The sequence below is a fragment of the Falco cherrug genome, chromosome 7, assembly GCF_023634085.1.
Source record: "Falco cherrug isolate bFalChe1 chromosome 7, bFalChe1.pri, whole genome shotgun sequence".
Lineage (NCBI taxonomy): Eukaryota > Metazoa > Chordata > Aves > Falconiformes > Falconidae > Falco > Falco cherrug.
This window is the reverse complement of record NC_073703.1, coordinates 70,776,835-70,798,692: the sequence shown is the minus strand read 5'-3', so window position 1 is coordinate 70,798,692 and position 21,858 is coordinate 70,776,835. Positions and strand designations below refer to the sequence as shown.

General features: G+C 60.9%; 2 protein-coding genes across 4 annotated transcripts in view; both read left to right on the top strand.

Moving 5' to 3' along the window:
* Positions 1-2,351, top strand: part of CREB3L1 (cAMP responsive element binding protein 3 like 1) — a 47,087-nt gene extending 44,736 nt beyond the window's left edge. For all 3 annotated transcript variants that reach the window (XM_055717165.1, XM_055717164.1, XM_055717166.1), the window contains exon 12: positions 33-2,351. In XM_055717165.1, the coding sequence (XP_055573140.1) occupies positions 33-69 (37 nt within the window). In that variant the 3' untranslated portion in view covers positions 70-2,351. The remainder of the gene's footprint in view (positions 1-32) is intronic.
* Positions 2,352-14,883: 12,532 nt separating this feature from the next.
* DGKZ (diacylglycerol kinase zeta) overlaps positions 14,884-21,858 on the top strand; it is a 46,788-nt gene continuing 39,813 nt past the window's right edge. The window contains exon 1 of the mRNA XM_055716045.1: positions 14,884-15,186. Within this exon, the coding sequence (XP_055572020.1) occupies positions 15,020-15,186 (167 nt within the window). The 5' untranslated portion in view covers positions 14,884-15,019. The remainder of the gene's footprint in view (positions 15,187-21,858) is intronic.

The following is a 21,858-nucleotide window of genomic DNA, read 5'->3' as shown; positions in this document are numbered from 1 at the left end:
TTGACTGATGCCTTGTCTTTTCTTTTTCTCAGGGAGACAAGCTCCAGTGAGACAGCTGAATACTTGTAGCAGCTGCTGGACCTCAAGGCCTCATCTGTCTGATTGCAGGATTCCCCTCCTCACCAAGCAACTGAGGGGACTTGTCGGGAGAGGACGCTGCATTCAGACACTCCTAATCTGGCCTTGGGTTCAGCTTCTCCCCTTCCCCATGCCCCCCCGTTAGTACAGATCTCTCTGAGGGGAGTTGCAGGACTGCCAGAACCAGCAATAAATGTCTGGCGAAGCCCTGAGACACCCTCTTCTCCTGGCCTTACCTCCTGCTTAAATGAGCACTACCCTATGGATGTGGGCTCACCTTGGAGTGGAGGGAGATCAGGGGAAGCCCCCAAACTTCTCAGCTCACTCCCCAAAGCCTCCAGATCAAGGGGGCTGTCCCCAGGTGTGTACCCCTTGGCTACATCAGATGCACCTGAAGGAGGGAAAGAAAGTGCTGGTTTTGCTGTCCTGCCTGGGGGGCTTAGGAGTGGGTAATACTGGTGCTGGAGAGATGGCTCTGGAGAGTTTGAGCTCATTCATTCCTTTCCCTCCATCTGTTAGTACACTTCTGCTTCCATTGAGAGAAAACCTAGTTCTTCCTTGCTCTAGTTTTCTCTTGATGGACATACCTACATAACTTCCACACCAACTATCTGCAAAGATCTGCACGCAAACGGAGTGGGGGAGACAGATCCCAGACAGATAAACCACCGTAAAAATTAGCCAGAAGCTTCTGGGCAACCAGAGCTCTGAAATAAATAACAATTTTTCCCCACAACCCAATTCTCCCCACCCTTGGCACCCTTGCTTTGGCAGGGGTGGTATTTCTTTTTCTGTTCCCAGCTTGGGCCCTACAGTGCAGTGCTAACCACGTCAGTGGCCTTCTCACTTTTTGATCTGAGGCCTCCCGCTTTGAGAGTGGGTGAGAGAAACCCGCTCCCATAACCTGATCCCCATCCCGGCTCTCCATCCCTAGCTCTGCTTCATGCCACGTGGGGTCTTTCTAGGAACCACCAAGGAGAGCGCTGCAGCCTGTTGGAGGGCTGTTGGATAGCCATCGTTCCCCTCACATCCTCTGTGTGTACAGCAGTGTTGTGAAAGCCACTGAGGACATACTGGCATCTCTGGTGACAGGTCTGCCTTGTCAGGAAAGAGGTGGCATGTTGGAATTGGCCAGGGTCACCAAAGAGTCTTTTAGACCTTTTCCTTCTAAGTGCTGGCACCAAAGGTTGCGAACTCTTGCCACACCACCCTTCAGGCCAGACTTGCCAAGCCTGGTGCTGAAATGACCTCATCTATGCCATCCTCTTCAGCACCCAGACACCCATTTCTGACCCTTCTTCCTCCCCGGCAAAAGCCCTGCTGAAAGGCTCAGGTGTCTCCTTGCTCCATTCCCTCAGCTGCCATTTGATGGAAGGACAATGCGAGACACGAGCGTCGGAGATCTGGGATGTGGCAGGCTGCCCTGTGTTTGTACGTGCGAGTCCCTGTCCAGGCCAGCTCTCACAGCAGGTTCCTCTGTGGCTTGTTCCTCTTCACGCACCCTGGACTCACTCTGCACTGCCCCAGCCTCTCCTCTCCCCCCAGGCTGGGAGTGGAGAGGGCTCCCTGGAGAGGAAGGTTGGGATGGATCCTGCTCAAGGACTGGGAGAAGTGAGGGAAGGGCCCTCACATCCCTCTCTTCTCCCTTTTGAAAACTGTTTTTGCCCTCAAGCCGTTTAGGACAAATTTGGACAGAGGTAGCTGCAACCATACAGGCATGGCCAGCGGGGTGAGGAAGAGGAAGAGGAAGGCCTTCAGCGTAGTGCTGCTCTTCTCGAGGTTCACACAGGACCCGCTGGTCACCAGATACCACTGCATTCCCCATCCTCCGCCTCCACCCCAGCTCAAAGAACCACTGCCGGGTCCAAGCACGCCCTCCTCCACCCCAACACTTCCACTGAGCACGTCCCCGTGCCTCCCACTCCCACCGTTGTACAGAGACCAAGAGCAGAACTCGTTTGTACATAATGAACCTTATTTTGTATTATTGCCGATCCCTTAAGATATTGTATTTTGGAGACTCTCAGATCCTATTTTCAGTATTGTATTTTATTAAGAATTAGTGCGGGCTTGGCATCTATGAACTTCTTTCTTGGTAGCAGCTCACTTTCCCCTTATACTCCAGCAGCTGCCTCTTCCCTCCTGTTTGATTTTTTTTTTGGTTGTTTTTTTTGTTTTTGTTTTTTCAAGCCGCCTTTTCCCCTCCTCCTATCACTCGCTCTGCATTTGCTTAGTGAAGCAAAATAAAAATAAAATAAAAAGATGCAGCATCACCCTGGGTTGATGGCTCCTTTCATTGAGGCATGTTTGTCACACAGCCCGCACAGCTCCTCACCTCCTACTCCCCGACGGTCCCATTCCCTGGCCCTGTGCAGAACTGGTTCAGCGCCGGGACCTTGTGCTCAGTGTCGGGGGCTAGAAGCAAACTTGCATGTTTTATTTCCAGTAGCACTGTGATTTCTTCTGCAGTTCTGAACAAGTCAGAACTGCCTCAGTTTCTTACCCCCCTGCGAAATACCACTAACATCATCTTCTTGGAAAGGTGGAAGATCGTGGAAGAAAGTTAATGAGGTGCAGTGAGCTTCTCTGATGAAGGGGCTGCGCAGGGGTCTGTACAGCAAAGACATTGCTGGTAGCACCGTGGCTCTGTCCCATCCTGTCTGAAAAAAATACTTAAATCGTTCCATTACCCATAAAAGCAGAGCAGCTGCATTCGGATCGGCGAGGACCGGGGACCTGGCTGAGCCCGTACCTCTGACGGTCCACTGGCATCTGCGAGAAGTGACGGGGTTTGTCCTAATTTTGTGCAAAACACAAGGCGAGAGGGGCTCTAGAAAATGCATCTTTGTTTTCTGGAAAGAGTTAGGTGGGTTCGTTAGAATTTGCATGTTGAAACAACTTCTCCTTGTGATCCGGCCCCCCACATCTGGGAGGCAGCTTGGGCAGAGGCCCCTCACAGAGGTGCTGAAAGGTGGCCCGCAGGGCTCTGCCTTTGCCGCGGGAGAAGGGTATGAGGCTCAAGGCTTGCAAAGGTCTCTTTTGGCTATGAGTAAAAGCACTGAGCTGTTGCCATCCCGCTGTGACAGGGCTGGCCGCTGGACAGTGGCCGAGAGAGAGAGGAGCGCTCTTTTGGCAGCTGGGTCTGTGCTGCCGAGCGGTTTGGCGTGGGATCCCCCGCGTGTTTCTGACACAGCGCTCCGCAGGGCTCCCTTCCCCGCTGCTCACCCACGGGAGCAAGGAAGTGCCTGACCTTGCCCAGCGGTTTGTGTCCTGGGCCAGAACTAGCTGAGGGTCTGACATTTTCCCTGCAGCACCTTGTCCAGAAGCCCCCTCCTGCCCCTGCACAGGCCTGAGGCACCTTCGCCCCCTGCACCCACCACTTTTCATCTGAGGGAGGGGCTCTTGCTTTGCTTGCCCTGTGAAACATCACCCGGCTCTTCGGGCATTGCCTCCCGGGGACAAGCTGGCCTGCACCCTTCACGCACACTCCAAAACATCCAGGGAAATGGGTGCAAGGAGGGAGCTCTTAAAAGGACAAGTTCCCAGGCTTTGGCTCCTTTAACACTGATGCGGCTGGAGCAACCAGACCCCCCACCCATCAGGAGCAAATTTCCCTTCGTCTTGACAAATTCTCCCAGTTCCGCAGCCTACCAGATAGCTCGGAACAGGCACATTAGGATCCTTTGATCCCCGCTATGCCTCCCGAAATGCAGCCAGCCGATCACACCTACCAATTTGGCTACAGCAACTAATTAGAGCAGAACAAGAGAATTAGCAAAGCAAGAGAGCACCTCCTTTACAAGTCACCTTGGGTTACGCTGGATGCGCTCCAGGTGCCCCCCTGTGCCAAGCCAGGCCTTCGCCCCTTTAGGGTCACATTTCGAACAAGCCTCTGCACTGTGGATACGTACAAGTGCTGAACAAAAAGAACACTAACGGAACACGGCCTTCGTTTTTGAGAGACAAATTATTCCCAACTGTTCTCTGTTACCAGGCCAACTTGGGGAAAAAAAAAGAAAAAAAGATAAAACAATTAGCTTTTGCTGCTCTCCGCTGCCAGGTGGGCCACTGGCCGTGTGTGTGACAGCAGCCTGGCGGGTACGTTGAGTTTGTTACAGCAGGACATGTGTTGTTAGGGCTCTCAGGAGGGCATCCCTGCTCTCCAAGCCCAGCATGGTCCCTCTTGCTGTCACTGTTTGGGACTGTGCTAGCAGTTGTCACAGGGACCCACCATGAAGCTCCAGTCCTACCGCTGGAGAGAACGGGGGGGTCGCACCTCCTGGCACCCCCAGGGGCTGAGGGCTTGACCCAGACCTCCTCAGCCTCAACAAATCCGTGCTAATTTCCTAATCTGGTGGCTGAAACGGAGCTTCCAGGTGAGCAGCATGGATGTTCCTTCTTTTGTGCCCAGGGAGGAGACCGTACCCTCCCAGAGCTTTGGTGGCTACAAATGCTGCTTCCTAGAAAGCTCGTGCCCTGCCTGTGCCTGCAAAAGTGAGGACGGGGTCTGTGGTAGCACCAAGCTGCCCTTGCACTGTCCCATGTGCCCATGCAGAAGAAAATCCCGACCCAGGGCACAGGAGAGCCCACCTGTAAGCAGGTGAGCCCCCGGTAAGCTGAAGGGTGCCATGGGTGCCAGGAGGGCAGGACTGAGCCAGCCCCACCACCCAGCCATGCCATCCCTGGCCAGCACTGCCTGCCCTTCCCGGGTCCTCAGGGAGCTCTGATGGCATCCTCCAAGGGAGGGGTGGCCCTGTTAGTGACAGACATCTGAAATGTCCTGCAGGAACAGGCAGGCGGAGTTGCAGAAGCCTGAGCAATCCTTTACCTCCCCTCATGCAGGCTTATCCCGTTACATCTCCTCTTCTCCAGCCACACAAGATCTGGGCGCACTGCCTGTGTGACGGCTGGACAGTTTAGTGCATGTGTCAAAAGAGGAAAAATCCTCTGCTGGCTCCTCCTCCCATCAGAAGGGTTTTCTGCTGCGCAGGGTCAGGCTCCATGGGAGGGCAGGAGGCACCCACTGTCCTGCCCCTCTCTCTGCCCCAACCAGAGGTGCTGCACGCTGGGGCTATGCTGTGCCACGTTCTTGGGATGTCTCCTGCAATAAGAGCCTTTGCTTCCCTCCCCGAAGCTCCTTTCCCATGGCATCGCCACAGCCATCAGCCAGGAGCGCCCCCGGGTAGCTGTGCCCTCCTTCCCGCGCTCCCCCAGCCCCCAGCTCGCATCCACCCCCAGCTGCCATCTCCTCTCTCAGTGTGGTGGCCACTGACTCCTTCAACCATGAGGGACAGATGTTTGCCACCATAACCCAGGAGCTCGAGTGAGCCTGTAGCCTGCATCCCACCCCTCGTAGCTCCTCTGGGCATCCCCGGCTCTGCCCTGCCATGGCAGCCCGGCCAGCGCAGGTGAAGGTGGGTCTTGTGGCCCATGCAGCGAGGTGCTGCAGGTCCCTCTGCAGCGGCTGGGTACCTGCTGCTTCCCCCTTCCCACAGCCTGCTCCCAGCCTCCGCGGTGTCTGTGGGTGGTGGGAGGACACGGGCCAGTGCCGTGAGTGCTGCCAAGCCCCCAGCAGGTCCCTGTCCTGGCAGTGAGGGTGAAGCTGCTTCCCCAGGGCCAGCTCTGCCATCGCTGGGGGGGATCACCCGGCGGCACTCTGGCTTTCAAGGGGAACAAAACCCCTGTGGGGGCTGGAGGGGCTGAGTCACACTGTGAGGAGGTTGCAGGGCTCCCTGCAAGTCACGACTGTGTGGGGGAGTGGGCTCGGGGGCTGCCGTGCCCCAGGGAGGCACAAATCCCCCGGCAGGTACAGGACTCTGGGGGAGGTGTCATCATGGCATCTCGGGCCAGACAAAGGTTCAATAAGTTGAACTGGGGGTGCTGGTGGGCTGTGGTTCCCAGGGAAAGGTACAGCCCTCCTCCATCCCCTGCTGTGTCCCACACTGGGGTCAGGAGCGGAGTGGGAACATGCCCTGCCGTGGCATCCTGCAGCCAAGGGGCCACAGGGTGTGTGGAGGTGATGGGGAGCACTGGCCAGAGGGGTGAGCTCCTCCTGATGACTCCCAAGGTGATAAAACAGTCAAAGCAGGCTGAGCACGTGTTCCAGCTCCTGCCGTGCCAGCCCTTCATGGGAAATCACTGGGATTAGGGGTGATGGCAACGTGTTCTTGATGTATTACATGACTGTAGGACCCTGCCATAGGCAACTGATGCAGGGGGTGGCTCTTACTGACCCGAAGCTCCTATTTGCAGTGCCCAGCAGGTAAAGCCTCAGCATGTGAATCTGGGGCAGAACAAATCCAAAACAAGCAGCCAGGCACATATGGAAGCTTTGTGGGGATCTCTCACCCCATCTGGCATCCGCAGCACTGGGGAAGGCAAGGCTGAGGCAGGCCAGAGCTGGGACTAGGGTTGCAAAGTCCAGTCCCAGCTCAGGACAGACAGATGATGCAACTCTCCTGATGGATGTGGACAGAGGACAGGAGAGTCTTTCTACCTCTGGATACCAGGATTGGAGGAAAAAAATGCCTTGAAGTAGTAAAAACCATGGGTAATGTGGACGCCTAAGTGGCAAGGAGCTGAGTGAGCCTGCTAGGAGGAGGGAAGCCTTGCTACAGCCATACCTCTCCTTGGGTACCACTGCCCACAGCCGGGGACCCCATCCCCATCCATGGGCAGTTGGCCAGAGCAGCAGGTACGGTGCAGGTACCTGTCACGCAGTTTTCCAGGCTGCCTGACTTTACCTGGCTGCATGTCTGGGTCAGAGGAGCGGTGGAGATGCAGCTCCCTGAGCAGCCCTTGCAGGCAGGCAGGCGCCAGCTGGGCTGCAAGCAGCGAGGGGCAGCTGAGTTGTCTCCCCCCTCTGCCTCCCCGGCCTCCGAAGGGTTAAGTGCCAGTTTCAGAGTGTCTCTAAGGTGCCACCAGGCTGCCTGGCTCGGTGCAGCTTTCCGCAGCCCCCCTCCACACGCACACACTCATGCTCACTTTCTGCTTTGTCTTTTGAGGGCTGCTGCAGGATCGGTGCACAGGCACCTACCTCTCTGCCTACCTCTGCCTGCCTCTCCTGCTCGCCTGCTGCTGCCGGGGACACCGAGGGACGTGCCTGGCCCCGGGGGGACCCCGCAGAAGGCACCCCAAGCTCTCCACCCCTCGCTGGGAGCATCGCCATCCCTGGACGTGCTCTCTCCTAGCCCTCCAAGGAGCATCACCAGCGTCTCCGGGTTTCTGTCAGCTGTTCCTCTGCTTCACAGTGGCAGGGCAGCAGAGACAGAGGGAGGCTGAGCTGCAGCGCCTGAGCTGCCCAAATCGCTCTCAAGAGGCAGGTAAATACCACTGCAAAAAGTTGGACGCTGCTTTTCCTCCTTGCTTGTGCTCCCCTGGGAGTTAAGCCTCACCAGGATTGTCCCACGGCCCTGGGGAGACGAAGTGGAGCCGCACCCGTGGGACCCTGTGGGGCAGGACGGAGAGGTTGCGGGGACAGAGCAGGACTCCCCACCTGGAGAGACACCTCACCTCAGCATGGCTGAAGGTCCCGGGGGCTGGAGAGACTTCACCCCAGCCAGGGGTGACAGCGAGGTGGCCAGGGGGGCCACCGCAAGCCTCTGGGGAGCAGCAGATGCAGAGAGCACCAGGCGAGCAGAACACTCTGTCCTCTGCAGCGCGGATCCAGCTTGGGAGGAGATGAGAGGGGCGAGGGCAGTGGCGGAGGTGGAGAAGCAGTTCCTGCACTTGGCCATCAGAAAGCAGGTCTCCTACAGGTAGGAGCCATCGGGTCCCCGCGCGCCAGGGCTGGACTGGGGTGGAGGAGTGCCCTGTCCAGGGGGCATCTCCCTCCTGCGGGGTCAGGGCTGGCTCTTCCCACCGGCCACCAGTGCCTTCCCACTGGAAAACCTCTCGGCATGGGGACAAGGGGAACAGTTAGCCCCTTCTCACCCCACCCACGCAACAGCCCCCTCTGCAGTGGCAGTCCTCCTGTCACCATCGCAGTCCCCCTTATTTTTCCTTCTCGCTGACTCCTCTCTCCCGTCCCGGGGCTGCGATGCCTCCCAGGCCCCTCTCTGGGTAGCTCGTGCTCAGCTGCCTGCCGTGGGCTCTGGCCATGGGCTGCACATTCCCTTCTTTCTCTGCAGCGCCAGCTTGTCACTGCTCCATGCACTGGGTACAAGGGACTTCTGGTAACGTTGGCTCTCCTCTTCCTCTGCGACCCCCAGGCAAATGTCCCCTTGCTTGATTCCCAGGTCCAGAAACCTCGGTCCCACCTGGGGAGACTGAGCAGTGATGCAAAGGTGAAGGGGCTGAGACTGGGGCTTAGGCTGCAGATGTGCCCTTAGGGGACACCTTGCAGCACTTGTCCTGGCTTTCGGTGTGACTTTTCTGCTGGGACTGCTCTGCTTACCCCCCTACTAGAGCCATGCAAAGCCGGTGGGGGCAAAGAGTGGTTTTCATGGCTCCCGGGGAGCTTACAGGAGCCGCTGCCTGGTGATGCTCAGGTGAGCTCCTATTCCCAGCTCCAGCTGTGGTCTCTTGGGTCAGCTTGGTCCTTGGTCAGCTTGGGTCAGCACCTCCAGGAGCTCAGCTTTATTCTTTCCCTCACAGTGAATAAGATCTGGTGTCTCACCCTCCCCTTTTGTTCACCCTTTAAGCCCTTCTACCATGTCGTACCTCTGAACTTTGCAGAACGGCCCTCAGGTGTAAATGAGGAGAAATCCTTCGACCCTGTGCCTGTCCGGGGTAAACGCGAGCCCTTGCAGGACCGACCCTGGGCTGCTGGGACCGAGCCGGGAGGAGAAGGCAGCAGCCACCTCCTTACCCTTCTCCTGAGCTGGCTTGGCCCGGGGACACCCCTGCGTTCTCCTGGGCTCAGCGGCACCATGCCATGCCATGCTGTAGCAAGCACCAGGTGGTTTACAAGCAGGTGGAAAACCGGCCCAGAGGGTGTTGGTGCCATGCCTGCTGCTGTGGTGGGCAGAGGCCGGGTGGGCTCTGTGCCAGCCCAGGACATGGGGACCCCAGGGCACGGGGCTCTGCTGGGGGGCAGATTTGGGGCAGGAGCTATCGGTCAGCGCTCCCACGCGTACAGCAGCCCTTCTCCCCCCTTGTGTGGGCTGTGGTGCAAACTGTGAGCAAATTGCTCTCTGATAATTGCGGTAATGGGAACTGATGGGAAACTGTATTAGTGCCTGCAGAGCAGGAGGGGCCCTGGAGCTGACTCATCTCCAGCACCTGTTATTCCTGCAGTGGGTGGCAAGCAGGAGCCGGGGTGGCAGAGTCCTCCCAGAGGCAGCCCCACATCCCTGAGCCTTGCTGTGAGCTGGGGCAACGCACAGACCTCCTGGCCCTCATTCGGTACCTGGGGCTGCTCACGGAGGTGCCAGGCCGAGCTGGGAGGATCTCTGCCCTGATGCCACCAAGGGTGAGGGATTATCGTGCCAAGTGGAGGGGGCAGAACAGGATTTTCTCCTCTTAGCTGTCTTTCTCCAGATGTGCACAGCATGTTTTGCAAATGGATTAGCCAGCTGCAATTATCCATTCTCCCCAGGGGAGGAAGGGACCGTATTGCAACCTAATTTGATCAGCCTGAATTTGCTCCAGAATTGTCTAAGGTTGCTGGGGATTGTTTACATCCTGCTCACCCAAGCCGGCTGCCCCAGGCAGGCGGCTCCGCTGACACGCTCCAGGCTGTGCCACCCTTCCGCAGAGCTCCTCCATCCTCAGCCCTCACCGGGAGTCCCTCTGCAAGAGGCGTTGCTCCATCTGACAGGGCTTTGCAGGAGAGAAGAGCAGGGCAGGGGCGGAGGGGATGCCGCAGCTACCTGCGGGCCGGCGGTGAGGGAGGAGGTGGTGTTTGGGATCAGCCGCTTCCTTCGCCCTCCATCTCTGGCAGCCCAGCAAAGGGAAGGGGAAACGGGAGAGGAAGTGTCTGGGGGTGGAAATCTGCTTGTGCAGTCCTGTGACGCCCACACAGGGTCGTCTCTGGCTGCTCCCTGGGGCACGGCAGGCAGTGATGGAGCAGTTCTGGGTTAACCTCTCATCAGGAGCCCCTCCAGCAGCACAAGAAGCCCTGGAGGGGGTGCTGACAGAAAGCCCCCCCCCCGATGTGCTGGCTCTGGAGGCACTTGCTGAACCCTAGCGTGGAGCTTAGAGGACCTCCTCTGTGGGCTGCGGGCATCACAGCCATCCTCAATGTCAAGTGAAGGTTGGAGGCCCCTGTCCTGCTGCCAACCTGCCTGTTCCTGCTGGGACCCATTAGTCATCACAAGGTGCAGGCAGCATGAGCTGCTAGGTAAAGGTTTTGAAATGAGCAGAAATTATATTAAGCCCATGGAAGTAAAGTTCCTTCCATAAATGGCTGCTGTGGTGTATGGAGGCACCTTGGGCACCTTAGGAGCTCAGTGCTCAGGTTATATTTAGGGCTTTGAGTAGCAGTTTTGTGCCAAACTTATTAATGATGCTGGCTTGTGCACCAGATTTGTGCATTCTGACACAATTTTCCCGGTAGGTGCCTCTGCAACACCATAAGGACCCCGTGCTCTCTGTCACCACAGCACACCCTGAGCAAGCACCAGGGCTTTGCCTCGCTCTCCAGAGAGTTGTGTCGGCCAAGGGGAGCCCAACGTCAGCTCCTGCGAGTCTCAGGTGCCCCCACGAAGGTTTTGCAGTGGGGCAGGAGCATCTCTAGTGGGACAGCTTCAGTGGCAGTAAGGCAAGTTAGATGCTGGAGGAGCTTTCCTCTAGGAAAAGCCCTGTGACCTGAAGCCGGGGAGGTGTGGGACAGGCGCTGGCTGGTCACAGCAGCACCTTGCAGCCTGTCCCGTGTAGTTTCAGGCTCACTCTCATCTCCAGCACCTTCTCAGTTGCTTTTGGAGTGATGCTTGCAGCAGTGGCCTTTGTCACTGTCACTGCTCCCTGCACGTAGGGTGTTTACCCAGAAAGGAAACCACAAGTGCACAAAAGCTCGCTGCACAGGCTCCCCGCAGGCTACGTGTGTGGGGTGAGGGATGTGCCCGGGCATCAGACCAGTCCCCTCCTGCTCTCAGCAGCGCCTGGCACAGCCATAGGCCTTGTCACGGACATCTTGTGGCAGAGGGAAGAGAGGTCCCCGTGGCCCTCCATGCCCCCCAGCCTGGGGTTAGCCCCCACAGAAGCAAAGCAGGGCATCCCCTCACCAGCTCCCATCCCTGCTAGTGAGATGCAGCGCACCTGGGCTGCTTGGCGTGGTCCCCAGCTGGCAGATAGGATGCAGCTAATGCCTCTTGTAGGCTGTTCTGTGCCAGGGAGCTAAATATAACCCAGAGAGTGGAGTGGATGGGACTGCTTTGTAATGTAAATAGCAAGGGAGCTTGGTCTCGGGCACTGGCAGGGCAGAGGGGAGCACTAGCAGGACCTGCTGCGGAGAGGGAGATGGGAGCCCTGCAGGGCTTGGAGGAGCTGGTTGCTGCCTTCTCTTCCCTCTGCCTTTAGATCTGCCTGGGCTCTGGGTTTTTGTGAAGTCCTGGGGCAGAGGGTGGGCAGCCCCTCCATCCCAGCTGGGCAGAGCAGGGGTGGGGAGGGAGGAAAGGGCAGCCCCCACCAGCTGCAGGGAGAAGGGGACAGGGAGGGGGAGTCCTGCCTGCTAGCCTTCTAATCGTGTTAGTCTGCCTGTGTGGAGCGGCATAATCAAATTCCCATTCATTCTCAGCAAGCCAAGCCCACTCCGCTCCGACAGAGACATCTGTCTCCACATCTCTCTGCAGCTGGGGGAAGGAGATGGCTGGCACCTGCTGGCACGGCCGGAGGGAAGCTCACGGTGCTGGAAAGTCCTAATGAGCAGGTGGATCCTCACAGACCTTGGTGGGGGGGTAGTGTCCCACTCTCCCCTGCCCCTCTCTGGAGCCGGAGCCAGCCAGGCTGTGCTTGCTGGGCACAGCGCCTGTGAGGGGTCCCGGGTGCCGTCAGGTGGTTGCCAGGGGTGGGATGGGTTTGGAGGCAGCATCACCCAGAGCTGGTGTGTACCACTCCGTGGCTGTCCTAGATGCTCCCAGGTGCAAGGCAGTGGTGTAACTAGAGGTGGAAACATCCCCAGAGGCGGTTCTGGAGAAACTGGGGGGCTGTGGGTAGAGGCTGGCTGCGCGGGGGCATGCCTGCAGTGGTGCCAGTGCAGGGCAGCGTAAGGCAGCCCCCAGCCCCTGTCTTAAACCAGACCTGCTGCCTGGTTTAAGCAGATCCAAGACGGTTGCCAGAAGGATGCTCCGGGCCTCCCTCCTGCTGATGTTTTTCCATGTCAGGTGAGCCAGGCCAGCTCCCTGAGGCAGCAAAAGACAGCGAGCGAGCCTCCTCCAGTTGTCCCCACAGCCACAGCTGCCAGCAGTGGCCGTCCCCTCCTTTGGCTGTCCTCTCCCTTACCTGTTCCCCGCTGGCAATGAATCCCACTGGCAGGTACCCTGCCAGGCTCGGGAGAAGCAGCCAGCTTAACCCTTTCCTTACCAGGGGACTGCACACACCAGCGCAGGGGGATGGTGCTGGATGCCAAAGCCACCCAGCAGGGTGAAGCCTATCCCCCTCCCATGCTGCCAGCGGAGAAGCCAGTGCCAGCAGGGTCTGACCCAGCAGGGTGAAGCCCATCCCTCTCCCATGCTGCCAGCGGAGAAGCCAGTGCCAGCAGGGTCTGTCCCGGCTGGTCTCCTCACCGAGAATGACCAGAATGGGGCTTTCTGCGGGATCCCCTGAGGGACAGGAGTGTGGAAGGACACACGGACATAGCACAGATGGGACGGTGAAGGTCCCGGGGCAGGGCATGTGACTTCTCCAGCCGCACCAAGGGCTGGTGCTCCCTGCGGCGGCGTAAGAGGACAATGGCACGGGGCAGAGCACGAAACCCGAAAGGGAAATGTCTGTAGGCAGGGAGCAAAGGCAACCAGCCCATCGTGACATGCAAAGCGGTGGGGATGACGAACCCTTTCCGTGATAACAAACCCTCTCTCCTCCCCATCTCTGAGCTGGAGTTGGGCATCCAGGACCTGCCTTTTCCTCCCTCTGCACGTAATTAATTAGCGCAGTGGGCTGTGCCGGGTTTCAGAGCTGGCCTGGGGAGATCAAGGTCTGCCGACGGTTTTTTTTTCCCCTTTTGATGACGGAGTCTAAAGCGAGACGATGTGCCCTTTCAGAAATGCCATCCCTGCGGGCTGCGGGGACTGGCTTTGCTTGCGTGCGTTTCTCTGGCCCCACAGAAGCTGCCCACAGACCCCCCCCCTTGCCCATCTGAAGCTTTCCTGGACTCACAAAACCAAGCAGCGCCTGGTTGTGAAAAGCGGGGGTTTGGGGGCTGGGGACCGGCTGGGGACATGCTGTGCCCTGCAGACCCAGAGCAGGGGGTGGATGGTGGATGTCAGGCTGTCTCCCTGCCCTTTGAGGTTGACCTGGAGCCTCCCAGACGCTTGTGCATCCCGCAGAGCCTGTGCCTGGTGTACCCAGGTGGGTTTTCAATGAAGCCCAGGGCAAGGTGAGCAGATGTTCGTGGCTGGAGGGTGTCTGGAGCTCATGGCACAGGGGGGGACACATACAGCTGGGGGGCTGAGTGCCGTGTGCGGTGAGGACGCGCATGGCCCAGGGTGGGTGGCAGAGCAACCCCACTGCCATGGTCTGGTTTGCATGGCGGTGCCAGGGCAGCTTTGGGAGAGGGGGCTGTCTCGAGCGTGGGGGCTTCGGAAAAGCCATCCGGCAAGGGACTTGTGGCTCTTGGGTGCACAGCCCGGTGTGCCAGGGTGTGCTCTGGCTTGCTGAGGGCGTGCACGAGGCTTCTCCGGAGAGGGCCCAGTGGAGTAGGTGGCCCTGCACCGGGGGAAGGGTGCCGCGATGACAGCCGCCCTCACACTTCCAGGAAGTGCAGAGAGGAACCAGGTGGAGGGTGCAAACAAAGCCGGGGCTCCGGCCGGGTGGCCGAGCGCTGCCAGGGACCTGCCCTCAGGATGACTCCGGAAAGCGGCTGCCGGGGGAGGAAGAGCGAGAGTGAACCCCGGGCCGGCTGAGCGCATCAGTGCTGCGGCAGATGTGGCGGCATCGCTCCTGGGACGTTCCCCAGAGCCCTCCAGGGGACGGAGATATGAGGTACCCGCCGGGCCGGCCTCTGCCGCCCTCCCCTTGCTCGGGGGGGCGGGTGCCGTGGCTGGCGCTGACAGCCCGTGCTTTGGGGCTTCCCGAGCTTCCCCGGCACCTCGCTGGTGGTGCCCTGTGCCGGTGCTGGGCTGGCGTGGCACAGCCTGCCCCGCCGGGATGGCTGAGGGCCGCGTGGGCCCACTCGACGCCGAGCGCGGGGGTCTGCGCCTGGGCTGTCGGGTGCCTCCTGCAGCCGGTGGGGGCTGGAAGGTGCATCCCCATCCCCACCGGACCCCCGGGCTGGGACCGGGACCGGGACCGGGACCTGCCCTGGGGGGTTACAGCGGCCTTGGGCTGGCAGCTGGGACGGCCCCGGGCAGCCCCGCGGGGGCCAGGGGCCATGGCGGCCAGCACCTTTCCCAGGGGCCGGGGGGCTCCTGCCAGGTGGGGGGAGCGCTGACGGCAGCGCCAGCGCGGCCAGGGTTCAGCCGGGGGAAGCGGGGCGGGCGAGGTGAACCAGCCCCGGTGGCGGCTGCCGGCCCCCGGGGAGCGCGGCGGCGGGGCCGGTGGCCCCATCCGGTGGTGAACAATGGGAGGAGGAGGAGGAGGAGCGGGGGCGGGGGAGGCAGGCTCTGCCGCTGCCGCTTCCCGAGGGCGGGGGCTGACGCTTCCCAAGGCGGCAGCAGCGGGAGCCGCCGGCCGCGGCGGGGCGGGGGGTGGCGGAGCCGGCAGGGGGCGCTGCTCGGCGCGGGCTCCGGTACCGGCGGCGCGCGGCCGCGCTTCCTGCCCGCCCCGCGGCCCCGGTGGGGCGGGGGCCCGAGCGCGCCGCCCCCGGCCCCTCCCGCCGCGCCGCCGAGACCCGCAGCCGGCCATGGAGGCGGCGTGGCCCCAGCTGCCCGGCCGCTCGCCCGCCGCCGCCTCCTCCTCCTCTTCCTCCTCCTCCTGCGGGCCGCCGGAGGGCACCGAGCGGGGGGGGCCGCCGCCGGGCCGCCGGCACAGCAACAAGCGCTTCACCGGCCTCAGGCTGTTCGGGCGGAGGTGAGCGCCGGGGGGCGGGGGGCGCCGGGGCTGGGGGGGGTGGGTTCTGCCTTGCGAGCGGTGCGGAGCGGGGGAGCGTCCCCCCGCAGCAGCCCCGGACCCCCCGGGTTCGTGCCACCTGCCCGCAGCCGCCTGTCGCCGGCCCCGCACGCCGCCCCCGTGCCCCGGCGGCAGAGCGGCCGGCCCGCAGAACCGGGGGTGGGTGGGCTGTGCCCGGCCCGGCCTGCCGGCTCCCCCCCCCCCCAGTATCCTCTCTGCCGGCCCTCCCCGCGCCCAGCATCCCCGCTGCTACCCCTCCAGCATCCCCGCCGCTGCCGCCCCCCCAGCTTCCCCCGCTGACACTGCCCCCCCACCTCCAGCATCCCCGCCGCTGCCGCCCCCCAGCTTCCCCCGCTGACACTGCCCCCCCACCTCCAGCATCCCCGCTGCTGCCGCCCCCCCAGCTTCTCCTGCTGACAGCGGGCCCCCAGCATCCCACTGCATCTGCCCCCCCAGCGTGCTGCTGCTGACCCGCATCTGTCCCCTCAGCTCCCCCCGTGGCAGCTGGCCCCCTACTTTCACCCACGGCTGGCCCCCCAACTTGGCCCACCAGCTTCCCAGTGCCGCTGCCCCCCCATTTTCTCCCGTGGCTGGCCCCCCAGCCTTGCTTGCTTCCTCCCCAGAGTCAGCCAGCTCCTCGTACGTCCCGCAGCCTTGCTGTTGGCCTGGTGGGATTTGCGGGGTTCTCAGGCCACGTAAGCGAAGGGGTGCCCCTGCCATCTGGAGGTGTGTAAGAACACCGACTAGCTGAGGTCTGGAGGGAGCTCTGCAGGTCACCTGGTCCTCCCTGCCACCTCGAAGCAGGGCTGGATTTCGTCAGGCTGCTGATGTTGAGTTTTGAGTGTCAGCAGAGTGGAGAAGGTACAGCCTTCCTGGACACCTGCTCTGTGCTTTGGCTCCTCGGGAATCCCCCCCCCCTCCCCAGTATTCGGAGTTTCCCTTCTTGCAGCTTGTGCACGTTGTCTGGCTGTCTGTCACCGTGTACCTCTGGGTAGCGTCTGGCTCGGTCTGTGCCTTCCCATCAGGTAGGTGAAGGCGGTAATAATATTCCCCCTTCACCCCTGTTATCTCAGCATCTCCTTGTACCTGGTATCTCCTGCCCCCGACTGTCTCGTCTCAGTAGCCCTGTGCTGAACTTGCTGCAGCTTATCATCAGTTTTGGTGTATGGGGGGGGCTGCGATGCTCCGGAGTGCTGGGTGGAGGGGAAAGACCCCAGTTTCAGTAGCCAGGCTGGAGCTGGGAAGGGGAGGCTTGCAGGGTCACTCCAGCATGGGGTGATGCTCTTCTCTGCTCTGGTCCCAGAGCTGCTGGCAGTGGCTGCCTGGTGGTCTCTGGCTCATCCCCAATACTGCAGAGCATCTCCCTCTGGCTCCCAGGGCTGCCCTTACCACAATGTGCATCAGAGCCTACACTCAGGGATGTTCTCCACGTACAGAAAACCTCCTGCAGCATGGACGGAGTGGCAAAGCAGGGTGGGCAGGCGGTGGAGGGGCCAGCGTGCCCACCGGACAGCTGGGAATGCCCCTCGGGTGGTTTGGATGCTTCTCTTGCTCTTCTGCTGATGGAAGGGACCCGGTTCCCTCTGATTTGGGGTGAGGAATGCGGCATCTGGAGCTGCAGGGGAGTGGAGGGAGATTCCCTCGGAGGAAGGGGCTCCCATGGGAGGTGGGCTCAGTGGGAAGCCATGCCGGATAATTGGCTGCATGCCACCGAATTTGTGCCCACCAAAGTGTTGGAGCAGGGGGCAGTGTTTCGCCTCGGATGGGAAGTGGGGGGAAGGCTTCACTGTGCTTTCTTCCAGCGAGTACATCCAGCCCCTACCCCCCAAATGATTTCCAACAGCCGTCGGTGAGGAAATCTGCACCCCCTTGGATTCTGACTTTAGCCAGAGCATGGGTGGCTGGGAAGCAGGTCTAGGGGAAGCTTAGGCAACAGGCAGGAGCTTGCTCGCTAGCAGCAATGAGTCTCGGGAGACCCCTGGCTTCAAGGAGAGGGGTCTCCTGAGGTGGGCACACGCTGTTGGGCTCTGCCTGCAGCGGCACTGGGAGCCATGGCCAGGCGAGGGTCAGGTCCACAGAATGGCAAGAGAGCCTGTCTCGTCCTCAGGACAGGTGAGCCCCAAGGGGTTTGAAGCAAAAGAGGGGCCAGTCCCCGAGCTCTGGCGGTACGTGAGTCCCCTGTGCTTTGCAAGCGGGCTTATTTCTGTGCCCCGTAATTGCCTTACAGGAGGGCGGAGTAATTGGCTCCTGAGCTGATGGAGACAAGTGCACAATACGTGCATTCGGGTCATGGATGGGTAATTCTTTTAATTGGGCTGATAAAGAGATTGGGGCTGATCAGATAATAGGTAGTTAGGATTAAATTTCCTTCCTAGGCACCCCATTTCTTGTGGTGGGAGTGAACAGCCTATTTTACCCTTTCCAGGGGTGACTTGGGTGGGGGAGCGCATGTGCTGGGGACAGAGACGCTTTCTTGCTCTCCCCCGTGTGGGGTGGGATGCCGAGATGGGTCTTCCCTGTGTGCTTTAGGGTCTTTAACTCATCCCCCTTCAGAGGAGGTATGTGCGATGGCTGGGTCTGGTGCGACAGCAGGACAGCAGGAGCAAGGAGCGCGGCCACCGTCAGGGCAGCTGGTGGACAGTTGCCCTGCAGAGAGCGTGGGACCGAGTTTTCAGCGGTGGTCCCTCGGCAGGCGCGGTGCCAGAGCTCGCACGTGAGCCTGGGGGCACCTGCCATTGCCCCAGGGAAGGTCTGTGGGTGGCACGGCATGTGGGTAAACGGCACTCAAGAAACTGAGCCGAGCACCCGCCTACGTCTTTCTGGGACGTTGCTTGTCACCGTCTTTCTTGCAGCTTGGTGCTCACGCCTGTGTGAAAGCTGGGGGAGATGTGCCGCTGGGGTGGCAGCCCAGCCTTCCCCATTCCCGCTCTGCGGGGGGTACCACCACGTCCCCTCGAACCTGCGGGCCCTTGGCCACTGAGCAAGTCCACTCGGAGTCGCTTTGCCCTGGTGCGGTAGAGGGGCTGCGCGGTGGGGTGAGCCCCAGGCGCCCTGCGGGGAGGCCGGGCAGTGGTGAAGAGCCTCAAGTTTGTGATCTGCGTGCTGGCAGTGCTTACCTCAGGACAAGCTTTTTCACAACACACCTTGCTGCCAGCTAGCTGTTGAGCAATCCTCCTCTGTGCTCACAGATTTGGCATGCCTCGAGCTCTGAAACCCTCCAGCCCCTGTGCCCCGCCATCTGGCTCGCAGGTGGTGGGTGGCATTAGCCAGGCTGGGGCCAGTGACACCCATGGGTGTCCCCAGCTGTCCCCTGTGGCAAAACCTGGGCTTGTTTGCAGGGTGGGTGGGATGTGCCAGGAGAGCTGTTCCCGCTGCTGTGTTTGCTCGGAGCCTGACCTGTGGGGCAGCTCGGGAACTTTTAATCTTGCCAGGGGGAGAAGAGAAGGCACTGGGCACAGGGAGCAGCTATGCCTGCTGGCAGCTGGCACGGCCTCCTGGCAGAGCAAGGCTGGGGTGGCCGCTGGCTCGTGGGTAGGGCAGGGAAGGATCCAAGCGCAGGGGGCCCAGGGGCTGCCAGGGGCTGGGGTCCTCCCTGGCATGGTCCCTGCTCCAGCCCCAGGCACCTGCTGCCCTCCCGAGCCCGGAGCAGGGGCTGCCGTGGCACCGTGTGCCCGTGCTGGGCAAGGTGGCAGGACCTCTAATCCGCTTAGGAGTGGGAGCATCCCTTCCAGGAAACCCTGTAAGCTCCTCAGGGGGCTGAGAGGAGGGAGGATGACAGACTTCATCCCTCCCTCGAACAGAAAAGATGAGAGGAGGGAAGGGCAGTGGAGGGGTAGGGGGGCACTGGGAGCAAGTGTGGGTCTTTGCAAGGAGATGGTGCTGGGAGGGGGGAGGCAGAGCTGTGGCTGGTGCAAGGGGGGAGAGCTTGGGGGCTGTTTGATGGCATGAGTCCTCCTGGGGACTAAGAGCTGGTGCTCGTAGCACAAGGCAAGCCCTGGGCAGTGGGGGGATGCTCTCATGAAAGGCAACCTGAGCTCTGGCAGGTGGTGGGGGATGCAGTGTAGGATTTCCTTTGCTGGTAGTGATGCCATGCCTGGGGAGCAGACAATCTCCCCGGAGACTTGGCAGAGCCTCTAAATATACCTTCCAGCTGTTTTCTCGGTGGAGCTCTGGTTTCTTCTTCCCAGGTGACTCCATGAGCTGAAGCTCCTGTTAGCTCTCAGCCACGTGCTCGCTTGCTTGCTGGCTCCTGTGAACAGATGCTGAATTTGAGATGCTGAGCTCAGGAGCAGGGCCAGGGCTGCAGGCTGAGGCTCCTTGACCCTTGGGCCCATCCGTAAACCATCCTTTTTGGAAGAGGGGACAGGCAGGAGACAAATGGCTTCTGCTGGAGACTGGGAGGTAGAGACTCGGGTGCAGGACTGACTTGGTGACACTGACAAGGTGTGGAAATAGGGGAAACCTGTCCTGCTTGTTCCTGAGCTGGCACCAGGCTTTGAGGGAGAATAAGTGGCTCTGTCTTTGCAATCCCAAGTCCGGGAGCTTTCCCCAGGCCAGCTCTCCAGTATTACAGAAGTCATATACCCTGTGTTTCTGTTGCAACTTGCAGGCCCAGCAGCAGCTAGCTGCGCTGGGAGCTGGGGGGCTTTCTTCCCCACCATCAAGACATCAGGTGGCGGGTGAAGCTCTGCCCAGGCAAGCAGCGAGGCTGTGCTGGCCTGGCCAGTGTGGAGTCCTGCAGCCCGTGCCAGACGTGTGTTAGACCCATCCCTGTTCTCCTCCTGCCTGCGGTTCAGGGGTTGATGCCCGGGGCTGTTAACTGTAACTGTGAGCTCTGCCTCCAGGGGAAACTCATCCTCCTCGCAGCAGGGACTAATGCAGAGGACCTCTCCCCAGCAGAGCACCTCTCCCAAGCTCCACTGCCCCAGACAGCAGAAGTTAATGTGCCTCCTGCCTCAGCCCTGCCTGCCGGGCAGGTTGTGCTGTCTGGGTGAGGCTGCCAATTCCGGTTTGTACCTGTGGCCATTGCTCCCGCGCCTGGGAACAGCCTGCCCGAGCTTTGCCCATCTGGTGGCTGTGATTTCCCCGTGATTCAGGGCCCGGGGAAATGAGCTAAGCATCCTTCGGCTCAGAGAAGCCCTGCCCAGCCAGCGGGAACCGGTGGGAGCTGGGGACCGGTCTCTGGGGGATGCTGCCCAAGATGCAGCTGGGGGGCGGTAGGTGAGCCCCCCTTGGGGGGGAAGACAAGGCTGGCTGGAGGTAGTCCCACCTTTTGGCTGCTTCCCTGTCCTCTGTGTGCCCCTGCGTCGGTGGGAGATGCCCTGGGTGCGCCTCGCGTGCTGCTCCGCTCCCTGGCATTACCGCAGGATGCCGGCTCGTGGCAGGCTTTAGCTGTGCTGCTTTAGCCTGCCAGCCCCACTGGGGCTCCCAGCCAGAGGGCTGTGAAAATCCCACTCAGCACCATCCGGGAGGAGCTGAATGTTTGCCCTTTCCATGGCTGACCCCCTCTCCCTTCCCCTGCTCGCCCGCTGCAGCCTGGCTGGCTCTCCATGGGGTGGGAGCAGCCTCAGCACCCAAACACGCTGTGGCTTTGTAGAAAGTCACGTGTCGCTGCTGGCTGGCTGTCCCAGGAAGCCAGGGCAGCTAACGAAGAGGCTTGTCGCCGAGGGGTTTCCCCTCATTTTGGCACAGTTCGGCTCCCACAGGAAACGTGGGTGCCGGAACAGCCCATCCCTCACTTACCGTTGGCAGCCCAGGTGTGGATCTGGGGCCACAGAGCGGGGGGCCTGCCCCCTCCCCCCAAGCTGGGGGTCCCACCTCCTCTCTGGGGCAGGGCTGGGCAGCGGGGATGAGGATGGAGAGTCGTGGGGCAGAAGTACCTAAGACAGCTCGGAGCCTCCTCCCAAGCTCCCAGCGCAGAGGGGGAGTGGGGGGGCTGTGCAGCCAGCCACGTGCCGGCCCCTCCGTGTGAAAGTTGCCTCTCAATCAGATTATCTGTATCTCATCCTGTCTTGCTGCCCCAGCCCCAGCCGGGAGCCTTTTGGATCCAGGGCTAAGCCTCTTACAGCCCAAGCCTGAGGTCACCACCCAAGGGAGTGTGGCGTGGGGCACTGGCAGCAGGCGCCCGGCAGCTGCTGTTGCTGAAATGTGGTGGCAGGAGTAGCTGTAGGGGGGGAGAGGGGGAGATGTTTTCTGCGGGGATTTTGCACCCATTGGAGGCTGGCAGATGGTGGGATTAAGAGGTGGCAGGGTTCCTGTCCTGTGCGAGCTGCTGGGGTGCATGGTTGGAGGCATCCCGCTCCCCAGTACGTCCTCTGGCCTGGGGCCAGGAGATGCGGACCCCTGCCCACAAGTTTTTTTGTTGTTTGGACGCTGGAGGAAACAGACGCAGTGGGGGCAGATGTTGGAGGGGCCCCAAGAAAGGTGCTCCCCTTCTGCGCTGGATCACGGGGAGCTTTGCTCCCTGGCTGGCGGTGGGTCGGGGCTCCCAGGGCTCAGTGCCCGTGCACGGGGGCCGGAGGGTTGGGAGCAGTGAGCCGCCCTGCCCTGCCCAAACAGTGCTCCTCCATGCAAGGCTTGGCAAGTGCCCTCACGATTTATTTGAAAGTCAAATCCATGCCTAGAGCCAGCGGT